Source organism: Ascidiella aspersa, chromosome 3, assembly GCF_963924565.1.
Source record: "Ascidiella aspersa chromosome 3, kaAscAspe10.2, whole genome shotgun sequence".
NCBI lineage: Eukaryota > Metazoa > Chordata > Ascidiacea > Phlebobranchia > Ascidiidae > Ascidiella > Ascidiella aspersa.
The window spans coordinates 33,447,375-33,461,906 of record NC_139449.1 but is presented as its reverse complement, the minus strand read 5'-3'; the positions used below and the strand labels follow the sequence as shown (position 1 = coordinate 33,461,906).

Below are 14,532 nucleotides of genomic sequence, written 5' to 3'. Positions count from 1 at the left end.
CTACAAGGGCTGCATTGGATCGCAAACCGTGGGTAACATACACAAGTTAATTTGGCATTACTACCGCCTTAGTATGAAAAGAATAGTGAACATATCATTTTACATCAGATATCAACGTCGATCCGATAACATCGTACATCACTTGCTTTGGGTATGGGTATAACTAGATTTGAATTTGTACAAATATCAGTAAACTCCTTGTTGTGCACGGGGCAACAGTGGCGGGCCTCTAATGTGCTGGCAACTAACAGTCGACAGAGGCAACTGGCAATTGTCACAAGTTAGTATTCTTCTTGCAAACCTCACAGCGCCCCTGGCGTATTCACGGTCAAAGCAAAACAGGGATTTCGAATAAAAACGACTTTCTCGCTCTAGCATTTCACAAAAAGGTCACGAAGAGCTGCGTTGACCTTTAATTAGTGGTATTTTGAGGTAGCTCTGTTTAAAAAGCTCAAATATTCGAACGAATTTGTTGAACTACCGTACTGTTGTTAATTCAGTATCAATTGCTTAAGCCTACTTAAACTTGTCGTTCAGTGTTGCCTATTGGGTGTAACATTAATAAAATTGCTGCATTTGTCCAAAGAGAATCTCTTTGATTTGTGATTTGTCTTATAATTATACCTAACGTAACTAGATCTTGCCAAGTTAACGATAAATAAATTAGCCTGCACAACAAAGTTTATGGGAAATCCCCATGAAATTGACAATTGCTGCTGAACCAAAATGCTGAGTCACCGATGTACAGCTTGTGGAATTTCTGTTTTGAAAATGTTTTAGTGAACCTTTTATAATTTGTGGAAAGGAAAACTAAGTAAAAGATGAACAAAAATACAACTTAGAAAAGTGATAGTGATTGCATGACAAACCACTTTATTAAAATTAAAATTGAAAAGAGAATAAATACAATGCTTGGCCCTCCTGAACCCAAACAAACGTGCACACAAATTCCTTTAAGAAAAACATATGCACCTTCCACAGAATGTAATTGGCATCCTGAGATGTAGAATGCACCATATTGAAAAGCACTGTTCTACACCAGCACCTTATGTCATTTGTGTAATAACATCAAGACGGTAAGTACAGGTATTACACAAATTTAGAAACACTGTTTTAGGATCAGCGTCATGAATAATATTTAAAAAATAAGGTTGTTTTACACTTAAATATGACCATCCTGTTTTTTCAATCAAATAAGAAAAACAATAAATTGGTAAGAAACAGAAATGTTGCCATGCCTCTACTATAACATGTATAGATAATTAACTATATTACATATCGGGGTATTATTGCACTTTTAATACTTTACTATTTTCTAAATTAAAGGTAAACATATTTTCTCATTTAGAAAGATTGCCAATCCTGATCAGGATAACTGATTTCATTGAGCATTTCCGAGGGCAACTTGTGTGCAACATATATGGGTGCTGTTTTCGTTGGCCAATACTACTCTAGATGGACTTCACATAGCACACATTGTGTATATGTACGTTTCAGTTTTAAACAGATTAAGAATGTTAGCTATGTTTGTTTAAAATATTTTTAATGAATTAATAAGTATGCAAATAATTTACACCTTGTCTAAATGTTATCATCTTAAGTACAAACAAATATTCTCAATATTTTCTATAGCCAGTTAGATAGTGTACTTAAATCTATTAGCTTGGTCTAGAATCCTATCACTTTTTACAGTAATAAAATAAGTTGTTAAAAGTGGAATTCCAAGAAAGAAAGAAATACGGAAGAATAAATATAAAGCTAATACTTGACCCACCCAAACCCAAACGTTAACTCACACCCTAACCAATACAAATATTGTTAGCAATATAAACCCGCGGACGAAACAATGGTAGAATTTTAGACTAGCACCAATCTATGGTTTACACCACAAATGAAGTTTTATTTGGGTTAAAAAACATTTTATAGATGCTTTGTTTCAATTAAGAAACTTTTTCTTAAGCTTTTTGTTATTTTTGTTGTTGTTTTAAGATGTGTTTTTCTGTTTTACAGTTTATACAAATTTTCACTACCTGATTCTGATGGATGTCGAAGATCACAATCTTATCTAATTACTTTACTCAGTTGAACTTCATTCATCCGTTTTAACAAATGCGACTTTGTAAGGGAAGTCAAAATGCTTGGTAATGTTATTTCCAAAAGCAGCAAAAATAACCATGTTTACCACTGGCAATAACAAATCAACTATATATATCAAGTATTTGCATTTAATAATATTCTTTCTACACTGAGATAATTTAGCGAAAATAAAATATTAAAATTGTAAACTGAATTATTTAAAAGTCATTTTTAACTATAAGTAACATATTCAATGTTAAAGTTCGATTTTTTGTAATATTTGTATTTTATAAACATTTATACATGCATAATTAGTATTTAATCAAAACATGTCTAGATGTGGTTTTCACATTGCCCGGAAAAGGGCTTGTAATTTCACGACAAAAAAATATTCCTTATTTATCTCAGTTCTAAACGATTTATTGTAGATTTTTAAATGTCCGTATCAGTTGCTGGGTAATACTCGAACATGTAACAAGTATAACTCTGTTTTTAAGCTTTTTAATTATTCTTTACTGATTTTATATGTTTTTGGGTTTTTATTAGTTATATTACTTTTTTTCTTAGTATATCTATTTTGTTAAAGGAACTGACGATTTTAGAAAATGTTGAAATATACATTCCTTTATTAAATTCTGATCCTGGTTTTACTCAGGTTTTTAAACTTTGAGTTTTATTGCTGAAGTATAACTCATTGTTATTAATGTGCAAGTATTTTTTCTGCACAATTGCCTCACATTTTTGGTTGTGTTGCGAAATTTACCTAAATGCGAAAAATAATTCGCCATATATTGTGTCATAGCGATTTCGTCAAGTTTAATCATACAAATTTTCTCTTAGTAACATTCTTGTACGATAAAACTTGCGCGAATGTCCGTGAGGCGAAGTTCCGCAAGGGTAAAGAGCGTATACGCACGTCGCAGACCGTCGACCTTCATCTGCACGTGGAGAGGTGCCGCCTCTCGCTCATCCAGCAAACCTTCAAGAGCTCGAATCAGCACTTTAAGAGAATATGCGATTCCACGAAACCATTGGCTGTGCTTAGGGTAAGATTCCAAACTGCTCTGAGCATGTTTAGGCGGATGGAACTTTGGTATGTAGCACCTTGCGCTGCTCCATATTATTACCGGCTTAAAACCCCGGCCATCCAGATGAAGCAGGCTGGCCGGTTGTGACGTCGTCACACCAGCCTCTGTGAATTCATCAAATTGACAGCTTATTTGCCTGATCGTGTTTTAGTCGATTGTCCGAGTTTCCTCTTTTTCAAGGCGTCGCCGAATCCAACTGTTATGAATTATAATTAACGCCATCTGGTATTAAGCATAAAAGGGATTTTGTTTTATGCCAAAAACAGCAGTCTTGCATACTGTTCATTGTGGAGTCCAGATCGCGTACGTTACGGAGGTAATTATTGTACGTATATATCGCAAGTACCTGTAAGTACTGTTTGTCGTTTGTTTATTTGCAATAAATATTCTTTCATTGTGCTTAAACCCACAGGTATGACTGAACAACTTAATCGGAAGCCATTAATTGTTTATTTACATTGTATTATCAACATAACAACGCAAACACTTAAAACGTTCAAAGCACTTCATGCAATAATAAATGCCATATTTTTCTGTGATGTCAGATATTACAAAGCTAAATTTTCTTTGATCGTCGGTGTTAGTTAGCTTTATCAAGGCGACAAAATGGGACGGGCCACTTGTAGTTGAGATCTCCATAATTAAACATGCCAATACTAGATCCTCTTGATGGATTTGTTGCAATATACCAAAAGACTGCTTGACCCGAACCTGATGGACGACTCGGATACCAACGCGCGTAAACACTTCCACCAGTTGAACTTCGTAGCTCTCCATTCTGTGCAGATAAAATGTAGAATTCCGATTTTAATAGCTTGTGTCTTTTACATTCAGTGTATTGTAGGGCAGTGGTCTCCAACCTGTTGGGTCGCTTAAAATTTTTGTGGGGTCGCCATAACTCACCATATTCCTGCTCTTTTACTATTTACGTATTTATTTACAATGACGTCACACTAATAAACGTGACTGAGTGCGCTTCTACATAAAAATGATTTTAACAGCTGTTTAATCAGCTAACTTGACATTTAAGAAAAATTAGTTTCTAAGATTAAGCGCAGCGAGTGTCGCACTTTCGCAAATTGTTTTATTGCGACATTATTTTATTGGGTTTTAAAAGGACTGGATTTTCAAAAAGTCAAATCTTGTTATTAACATTAGGCATGGTGGTTTGCATATATAAGAATTGGCCTTTAGATTCCTTAATATGAAAATGGATGCAGCAAAACGCATTTAGTATAACTCGTTTAAGGTAAAATATTCAACGGTTTCAGCGAATATTTACTTTTGGACTTCGATGCAATCAACGCCCCGACTTCAGACTCTGTCTAATTAGATTATTAAATGATACTGATCCGTCTGTTTTCAACCAGATGGTTTGCCAAGTGGGATTCAATGCAAAGCATGTTAAAAAACGAAACATCGTAATCGCTTGAAAGTAGAGCTTGACATGCGGTTAAGCTTATACAAATTAAAGCTGCGTTTGCAAAACATCAGTGGATACTGTGCAGGCGCTACCATCACACTGGATGTGATATATTTTTGAACCAAATTTTTCATGTGTTAAATACAAATTCATTTGTTAAATATAACTTCCCCAAAGCAACCTATTTTTGCACATGTGTAGCCACAGTTCTCTGGAATTGTGTATAATTCACGCATATTCGCTCGTGTTACTTTGTTGGTTCTATTTAAAATATTTTTATATTAACATCTGAAAACAATATGGGGTCGCAATGTAAACTCCGATTTTATTTTTGGTAAACTTGGATCGCTTATTAAAAAAGGTTGAATACCCCTGTTGTAGGGTATTTTAAACTGCTGTTTGCTTTAAAACAAAATGAAAAGCAAAAACATTACGGATATGTATTTTTGTGCTAGTTAAAATGTAAATTTATGTATTACCGAACAAAGCAAAAAGCCACCCACCTCGTATCTTGAAGCCAACCAAACTTCCACGGAGTTTTGATTTGGGTAGTCCACATACAAGTTCCATGCACGCTGGATGTACGAATACAGCGCCTCGTACATTTCCTCGCTCTCAATATCAACCAGAGTTCCGTTGTGAAACTGACAAAGATTTTCTGCTGCAACTTTGCCTTTGCCGTCCTTTTGAGATGCAACAGTTTGTGGAAGCCAGAAACAAGATCCGTTGAATACAACGCCAGGACACTGCGACCATTCTGAAACATAAAAGTTATACTTAATAAGGCAAAATTATATGAATATATTTTTCAGATTATTCAAATACTTTTGACTAAAATTCTTACCTTTAATTTGCTCGGCAATTTTTTTTTCAATTCTATTCCATTTAACAGTTGGTTGTGGACCTGTAGGGCCAACCGGGCCAGCTAAGCCCCTCGGGCCTCTCCGGCCTGGAGGTCCTGGACTTCCTCTCATGGGTGTTGAGTTCCCCCCGGTGCTGGATTGTTGCATCTCGAACAAGCTGCCAATTGGTTTGCACACCAAGAAGTCGTTGGACTGAACTTGTCCGTAGGCGAGCGAATTGCAAGCTTGCAGCAAAACTAGAAATGCAGCGCAAAATTGAAGCATTCTATCGTTGTTGTAGTTTCTCATCTTCCTTGAGATTGCCTTCGTGGTTGTGTGTCGGTGCTGATCCGCCGAAACTTTTATAGACTTTGGTAAGACAGGTTTCGTTGATATACGCAGCCTTATTAGGCGAACACTCTATTTATGGTTCAAGCCAGCTGAAGTTGTTTTGCTCGCATTTGAAAGTTGTTTTGCTCGCGTTGTGAAACGGTTTGCACTTATAAGGTTACGGAATGTTCGTTTGCATACGTCAGAACGTCGTTTGACACATGGAGCCTTATTTGTCGATTTCACAAGGTTCTGTTGAGTCAATTTCCCTGAGGCAAGTTTCTGCAGTTTCATGAAATGCTGACAAACATGTGAGCACATGCGTTGGCATTCACATCACGCAAAATTACTGAACTTTATAGTGTCAGAGCATTCGTAATTGTTCTAAAGAATTCCATTTATTCAATCACGTCTCGTTCTTTGGTCGATAAATAACGCCATACCTCTTCCGCTATATAAATCCAATAGATCAATTGTTTTCTCTTGCGCGTCGCGAGGTATTCGTCAAACCAGCATAATCAATCTTAATCCACAATAGTATTCAGATAATTCGGTGAAATCACATTTCGTAGACAAGTGAAGCCTAAATTATTGTAACGCTATTTAGTTTACAATTAAGCTGCATGGCAGAGCCTTGTACTTATTGAGTAAATATAATATCAATACTTTGCCAGCAGTGGCCTAAATCACTATTACATATCTACATTTGTCGTGTATTTACTTTAAAGTTGGCTAATTTTTAAGAGGTTTAGTGCTGTTACGTCAAAAGTTTAAGATTTTTGTAGTTTGGCGGTTAACGTTTTTTCATTTCTCTAGTGGATCGCAGTCTCTTAACCCAAGTTACGCTTGGATGAGGAATCATTAATCACAATTTTAATTGAATTAACATAATATACCGTACTTAATTATACGGAAATAAGAGTTTTGGTTATACAAACTACACGTATTACTCACTTAGTCACTGTCAAACATGAATGATTTACAACTATAGATTATTTTTCTTGATTTCACTGTCTCAAACTGATTAATTACGTCATCGAAATCTGTTGTTTCCAATGTTTCTCGTTCAACGCTAAGAATAGCAAGATTACTGATCCTTCCCTTTGATACACGCAGATAAGACAAAATAAGTTTCAATTTGCTGAACGACCGCTCACAGCTTGCAATTGAAACTGCTATTTTTAACAGAATTTGTAGCGGAATTCGCGGATTCGGAAATACGTCATCTCCATAAAACACAATAAAACCAAGAAACTCCAAAGGAGTTTTTTAGTAGCGCTTCAGTTCAGTTACTGAGCAGCATTCGGCAATCACCAATTTCAATGAAAAGATCGTTGCCAATGTTGTCCGTGTCGTATAAATTTGCAAAATCTGCACAATTACGCATTGCACCCTCATCTGTGTCAGATAAAAGAGTCTTATACGTCCAGCAAATATCCAAATTTATTGTTCAGGTCTTTTAGTCGTGAAAACACGTGTTGACATCTCATGCTGAGGCCGATCAAATACATTCTTCATAACGCGCACAATTTCTTCTTTTGATAAAGCCCACCGCATCTCTTGCCAGTTCTTCAGGCATTCCCTTACGTCGTCTGATTCATTTGTCCAGCTCAATCCCCAGATCAAATGTTTTGTTTTGGCCTGTTATACAGCAGCTTGGCTGATAGCATCACGAAATGAATCTTGGCTTTTATAGTGATTTTAATGGTTTAGTTTAGTGTTCATTCTGTTTTTTATGATGTCCTATACCAGTGGTTCTCAACCTTTTGTGCTTTGTGGCCCCCTTTGAAAGGCTCTCAACCCTCGTGGCCCCCTGCTTATAAAAATACTAAGTATTTTGTTTAACGTATTTTACTAGTTTTACTTCTTCACGTTAATAACAAATAAAGCCACTAATCAACGAATAAATGCACTTACTAAATATTGTACAAATAAGTCATTTCATTTTGAATTAACTTAGTTAGTTATTACAAATATTGTTCTTCGACGCCGCCAAGGTATTTTTATATTCGACTCTGCTTTTTACTGAACCAACCGATGTCACTACATTCGTCGAGATGATTTCTCAATTTTCGTTTCATTAATGCGTTACTATTAGCGTACTTGACAAATAAGCTGTGCATAAACCGCTGAATGTTGCCCTAAAAATGACCTTGAATATTTTAATAACCCTGTAGCGTACTTTATGCGTTTTACGATGGAATATTTTTTTTGCAACTTAACCCCCCTAAAGAAAATTGCAAAACCGTTGCACCTGGCACTGCGCACTAGTTGCTCGCCTCACAGCATTTCGGACACTTAATGATTAGGCAAGGGTAGAATCAAGTAATAATTGGCCGCCCGAAAAAACGCTGACGCCGCACTGCGTGGCTATTGGCTACGTATGAAGCAGAACAGTAATTGTTTCGCCACAGCGAAAGGCGTTGAATCAAACTTGCCACTGCCGAACGACCAACTAGGCGTAACTTTATAGGAATAAAAACAAAAACGAAAAAATTAAAAAAAAAAAAAAAAAAAAATTAAGAACTAATAAATTTTGAAAATAGTGACGCTTTGGTTTTCGTAATATCTAGCTAGAGAGTTATGTCCGTGGCCCCCCAATGACCGCTCCTTGGCCCCCCAGGGTCCGAGGGCTACGGTTAAGAAACCCTGTGTTATAATTTACATAAAACTACACCTGTATAGGTGACTCAAGACATAGTTCATGGATTTCCGATTTGCGATCTTTGCTACTAATTTTTAATACTTTTTCAGTTGCTGGATTATAATTGCTACTTTTACGACCGATATGTTTAGTCGGAACAATTATACGGTATAGTTGTGCATGTGGGTTGGGCACCAATATTACGCCTGTGTAAACTCTGTTTTTTTGCCCAACTTAACGATTGAAACTTCCAAAAAGTTCTCGCTAAATTTCTTGTTGTTTTTCGTGTTTTCTTTACAGTTGTATTTAGCACAAAGTCTCTGTGAGTGCCATTGCATGTTTTAACAGAACTTTTTGCGCTACGTGCGACCAACGATACACATTTACTCTTTTTTATGTTGTCCAACTAATATGTAATTCCAAAATACCGAATTGCTTTACGTAGGGGACGCAAAGCGTAGGACAATTACCGAAGGGGGCATGTTCTTAAAAATTAAATATTTTGCTACTTTTATTGTTTTCTAAATTAAAGGTAAACCTTTTTTTTTTTCATTTAGAAAGATTGCCAATATTCTAATCAGGCTGACTAATTTCATTAAAGCTATTCCGAATGCGTCTTGTGTATTCCATATATAGGGGTGTCAATATCATTGTCCAGTAATAATCCAGATGGACTTGATCGCAGAATACACATTGTGTATATGTATGTTCCAGTTACTTCTGAACAGATTAAGACTGTTAGCTGTGTTTATTACAGAAGTGCAACACATTTTTAATATATTGATTAGAACGACACATATATTACACATTGTCAAACTTTAATCAAATTGTAAACAAATATTCCCAATACTTTGTATGGCAAGCTTAATAATTTACTTTAATTTATGTTTTACACCACAAAAGCAGTGGTAGGTTTTACATTCATTTTTTCTATTTGGGTTAAAAAACATTTCATAGATGATTATTTATTTTAATTAAAAAACTCTATTTTTTGTTAAAGACATAGCTTTTCTTAGTTTTGTTGTTTGTTTAGCTTTTGAAGATCACAATCTTATCTAATTAGTAATTAATTTATTCAGTTGATCTTCGCCCCTTTCTACAAATGGTACAAATTGTAAAATCAAAATGCTTGGTAATGTTAGTTATAAAAGCAAGTAACTATATGTACAAGCTTTTATCAAAACTTATTTTTCAAGATGATATCAATCTACTTGACCTTTTGTGGCTTGGCGATTCATTATCAAGCTACATTACAGATCCGTGCAGATGGTACTCAACTTTCTATAAATGTTGGCATTTAATAATTACCGGTACCTGTTTACAACACTAGTATCATTTACAGAAAACAAATTTATGTTTAAATTGCACTAAATTATTTAAGTCATTTTTAACTAAAGTTTTATTTTTCTCAGGAAAGAAACACATGGTTAACACATGCCACACAGTTATATCTGAAGCAACCCTGTCCTCGGAACCTCTTCTTCGATTGCCTACCTGGCATGTCCAGTTCAAGAGGAGATGTGGCTCCACACAACCAATGTACTAAGAGTAAGATTCTAAACTGCTCTGTATATGTTTTGGCAGACGGAACTTTATTATTAATATTACATTAATCTAAAGTCATGATTATTTATTTACATTGTATAATCCACATAATAACGCAAGCACTTAAAACGATTAAAGAAAGCACTTTGCTGCTTAACATGCGATAAGCAAGTGGTTAATAAATGGCACATTTTTTGTCACGCTACAGTGTAGGCGGTGCAACATCATGCCTCCTGCCAATCATCTGTAAAGTTCAATAATGCACAAAAAGAATTTGTTTCTTTGCAAATTGGGCAACAATGCAAAAATCAAGTTTGTTTAGTGTAAAAAAGAAAATTTAGTCTAGATGAAAAGACAGTATACATTGGGGGTTTAATATAATTCAAAATAAAAATTCTTTAGGTGCAGGCCGGTTTATTGCGAAGAAAATCTGCTTGAATTTATTAGTCGTTGAACATTGATATTAGTTTGTTGTTTTAAAACGACAAAACGGAACAGGCCATTGGTAGTTAAAGTTTGCTGTATTAAAAACGCCTTTAGTTTTTCTTGATGGATTTGTTGCAACAGTCCAAATCATTGCTTGGCCTGAACCTTTTGGATATGTTGGTTGCCAACGAACATAAACACTTCCACCGGTTGGACTTCGCATCTCTCCATTCTGTGCAAATAAGCGGGAATTTATTGTGCCAACCACAATGTAATGATTAGCGCAATCATTCTTTAACTTCTCAAACGAAGTCAAACTTTTGTTAAAATTTACATGTTAGATCAAAAGTCAAAATCGTTAACAAAGTGCCCAAAAATCGTTACAAAATGCCGAAAAAACGTCATAAAATTAACAAATACTGCAATATTGATTTGAAATTTGTCGTTTTGTTTTCTCAAAGGTGTTTCACATTTCTCTTTTACAAACCCAAACACTGTCCATTCCTCCTTAGCAAAAATCATTTTTTACTAATAACTTTGATGTAAACAAAAAATCTTAACCACACTGACTTTTTAAATGAAGTACGGTACAATGAATGTAGAGTTATAACGGGGAAAACAACTACATAATAACACTGGAATAATAAAAAAGAGCTCCCAGCCCCCCAAAAATTACTTAACATTTGAACAATGGCAACCAGTTTGCCGGCCACTGGCTAGGTATTACTTTTATATCTTTTAGCGTGCAATAGTATGTTTTATTTGGCGCCCGGGGGCAAACTATAACATTGGCGCCCCCTCATTCATGTTCAATCAAATTTTCCATGACATTAACATAATATAACTAAGTTTATACGAAAAAACAGTTTAAACTTTAATATGATGTTGTATTTAAAGAAGAGGCAGCCTAATTTTGGCATTTGTAAGCCTCATTATGGCGCCGGGGATATAATACCTTACATATTTTATGCTATAAATTGCGCTTGTAAGTGGTTCTAACATCGATCCCTGATTCCCTGTGCTTACTAGCTTGGTAAAATTTGGATATTTACAGCTCTATTTAAAAAAGAATCACACTTTATATATTTTAGTTCATCTTATAACCCGACCCTTCGTGGCATTTTGTGTTTCTCATTCGGTATCCTGAGAAAAATAATCGCCATAGGTGACTCCTTCAACAGACGATAATGGGCCTAACAGAATTTTTACCATATTAGTCGTTTTTAATAATATTTTTTTTATTTGCGTCTAAGGAATTAAATAATTGCTTTTTTGTCCATTTTTTCTCCCCAACTACTTCGGAAAATTGCGGCTACTTGGTTTAAAAGTAAACTTTAGTTTAGATTTACAGGGGGGCGTGACGCTTTGAGCACAGATAAAGTTGTACAACGAAAAACAATTAAAACTTAAGCTTGTTTTTACTAACGTATTTCAAGAAAAATAGGCCGCGAGCCGGATTAAATTGATTGGCAAGCCTAAATTTATCATTTGTTAGGTGAAAATGTAACTCATGATATATTACAATGTTTTCTTGATTGATAAAAGGCATTCCAGAATATTTTAACTACTCCCGAAGATGTTAATATTGTCGTTATTGTTTTTTAAAATTCAGTGCATTTTTTAAAGCTTTTGTGGACAAAGATGTATAACCGTTTGAAGTCGTATTGTTATAACTAAAAAATGAATTTATACGTTAGCATGAACCGCAACATTTCTTAAGTTTTGAGTTATAATCACCCACCTCGTAAGTTGACGCCAACCAAACGTCAACGAAGTTTAGATTTGGGCGGTCCACGTACAAGTTCCACGCACGCTGGATGTACGTTTGCAGCGCCTCGAACATTTGCTCACTTTCAATATCAACCAGAGTTCCGTTGTGAAACTGACAAAGATTTTCTGCTGCAGCTTTGCCCTTTCCGTCCTTTCCGGATGCAACAGTTTGTGGGAGCCAGAAGCAAGATCCGTTAAAAAGAACTCCAGGGCATCGCGTCAATTCTAAACAATCATAAAAAATGATTAAAACGATTTAACATTATCTAAAAATTACTGTATAATACTGGATATTTTATTGTAAATTTAATTTCAAAAAGCCTACGTTTACGCCTTTCCGTTTAAAAAATTTTCACATAAGAATCTAACCTTTAATTTCCAAGTCGATTTTTTGTCGAATTGAAAAAAAAATGTTAAAACTATGTAACCACAGACAATACATTTAATAAATTATTATTTAATACTTACTGTTTTATTAGAAATTTAAAACATTTTACATTTCAAAGCAATACATGGGTTTTTGCGTTTACATCTGGCAGTTTAAGCAATTTTTACACAAGAATTTAACCTTTAATTTGGGAGTCGATTTTTTGCTCAATTCTGTTCCAATCCATGGGACTGATCGGCCCAGAAATTCCTGGAAAGCCCCTCGGGCCTTTCCGCCCTGGGGGTCCTTGAGGTCCCCTCATGGGTGTTGAGTTTCTTCCGGTGATGGATTCTTTCATCTCGAACAAGCTGCCAATTGGTTTGCACACCAAGAAGTCGTTGGACTGAACTTGTCCGTAGGCGAGTGAATTGCAAGCTTGCAGCAAAACTAAAATCAAAACGCCAAGTTGAAACATTCTTCTGTTGTTGTAGTTTCTTATCTTCCTTGAGATATCTTGGTTGTGTGTCGGTGCTGTGATCGGTCCTTCTTAAATAAACTTTCAAAACGACTCGTTCCGTTGGTATGCCCAGCCATAATCTCCATGTATGGTTCTTTAATCTGATATGACTTTGCAAGAATGTTCATCCCATCAGCTGAGTCTGTTTTTCTTCTGTTAAAATGTGACTCGATATTGTCTTATAAGGTTACGGAATGTTCAATTGCGTAAATCCGAAAGTATTTTTGCATCTAATGCCTTATTTGTCGAGTTCTCTAGGTGTTGTGGCTTTAATATAACCTGAGGCATTACCGCATTTTTTAAAGCCGCGCTGTCAGTTTTGATATCCAGAGGTTGCAAACATTTTTAGCCTTACGACAACCCCTGAAGAAAAGAAAAACAGGACGCGGTACCCTTACTAGCATTCCCGCTTAGTACTTTACAATTATGTCTCAATAAACTAAATTAAAAAACACTTATCACAAATATAGTTTTTTAAAGGTCAGTGTGAAATTTGCACATGGTCGTTTATTACAGGGGAGTCAAACTCAAATCTCAGTAGGCCTAGGGCCACACCAACATGACTTGAAAACTAAAGTATATTTATAATCAGATATATTTATTGTATTTATGTTGTGCTTTTTGTTAGTGCAGAAATGCATAGCCTACAGAAGTTCAGCCACAATTTAGGAAAACATTTCAAATTTAACAAGTTTAATTTGTGCAAAAAATGCGCCAAAAACTTTTTGTGCAAAAAAATGCGCCCCAAAACAAAACAAAATGAAGCCGAGTTGCAGAGCAGCAAATCAATCTATTAGACCGTTTACAAACGCGGCATGCGCTGCAGGCGAAAACAAATCTCTTATAATAATTAATGGCAAAGTTTGCCCGCCGGTCGACGGCATATGTTAGCTGGTCGGTCACTCGCATGTGATCTTAAAGAGGCAGACAGATCAACGTCATTGTCGCCGAACGAAAGAAGCAGTAAGCGAGAAATAATCAAGAGACGACCAACACATATTCTGTATAACAATTTGGGCTACACGTTTCCCATGACCGGCGAAAAGCAAAACCACACTACATGTTTTAAAATGTTGGTTTATCAAACGCGTATAGCGCCACGTATAGTTGGGTTAGCGACCGCCGACCATCTACTAAACCTTCCGAGAATGATGTGGCCCTGGAAAGACGTACTTGTTAGGGCCGACCATCGCCTTGGCTAAACTGCAGTGGTGCTGTAACTACAGCACTGACTGTATCCTTTTTTTAAATGTGTTTTCCGACGACCCAGTTCAACGAAAACATTACCTTTCGATTACATGCTAAATTGCCACAAGTTGTTTTGAAATCATCCGTTTTAAAGCGAGCTATGAGTGCACTGACATGTAATTAACAGGGAACAACTTGATGACCACCCGGACCTATTTGGCACTGGGATTACATATTTGTATTAAATACGCCAATCGATTAATCGCTTTTACACAGGCCGTTTTCATACCCATGCACCCTTTGGTCGCCTACCTTT

The 14,532-nt window shown here is 35.8% G+C and overlaps 2 protein-coding genes across 2 annotated transcripts; both read right to left on the bottom strand.

The window, feature by feature from the left end:
* Positions 1–3,605: 3,605 nt before the first annotated feature.
* LOC146162601 (uncharacterized) lies at positions 3,606–5,752 on the bottom strand. Its single transcript, XM_083385534.1, has 3 exons — positions 5,432–5,752; positions 5,091–5,344; positions 3,606–3,942 (listed from the first exon to the last, which is right to left on the bottom strand). The coding sequence occupies exons 1-3, from the start codon at positions 5,736–5,738 to the stop codon at positions 3,745–3,747; spliced, it is 759 nt and encodes a 252-aa protein (XP_083241660.1). The 5' UTR covers positions 5,739–5,752; the 3' UTR covers positions 3,606–3,744.
* Positions 5,753–10,016: 4,264 nt separating this feature from the next.
* LOC146162600 (uncharacterized) lies at positions 10,017–13,000 on the bottom strand. The gene is made up of 3 exons (XM_083385734.1): positions 12,713–13,000; positions 12,116–12,369; positions 10,017–10,606 (listed from the first exon to the last, which is right to left on the bottom strand). Exons 1-3 carry the CDS (start codon positions 12,984–12,986, stop codon positions 10,412–10,414), a joined length of 723 nt encoding a protein of 240 aa, XP_083241860.1. The 5' UTR covers positions 12,987–13,000; the 3' UTR covers positions 10,017–10,411.
* Between the last annotated feature and the right edge of the window lie 1,532 nt (positions 13,001–14,532).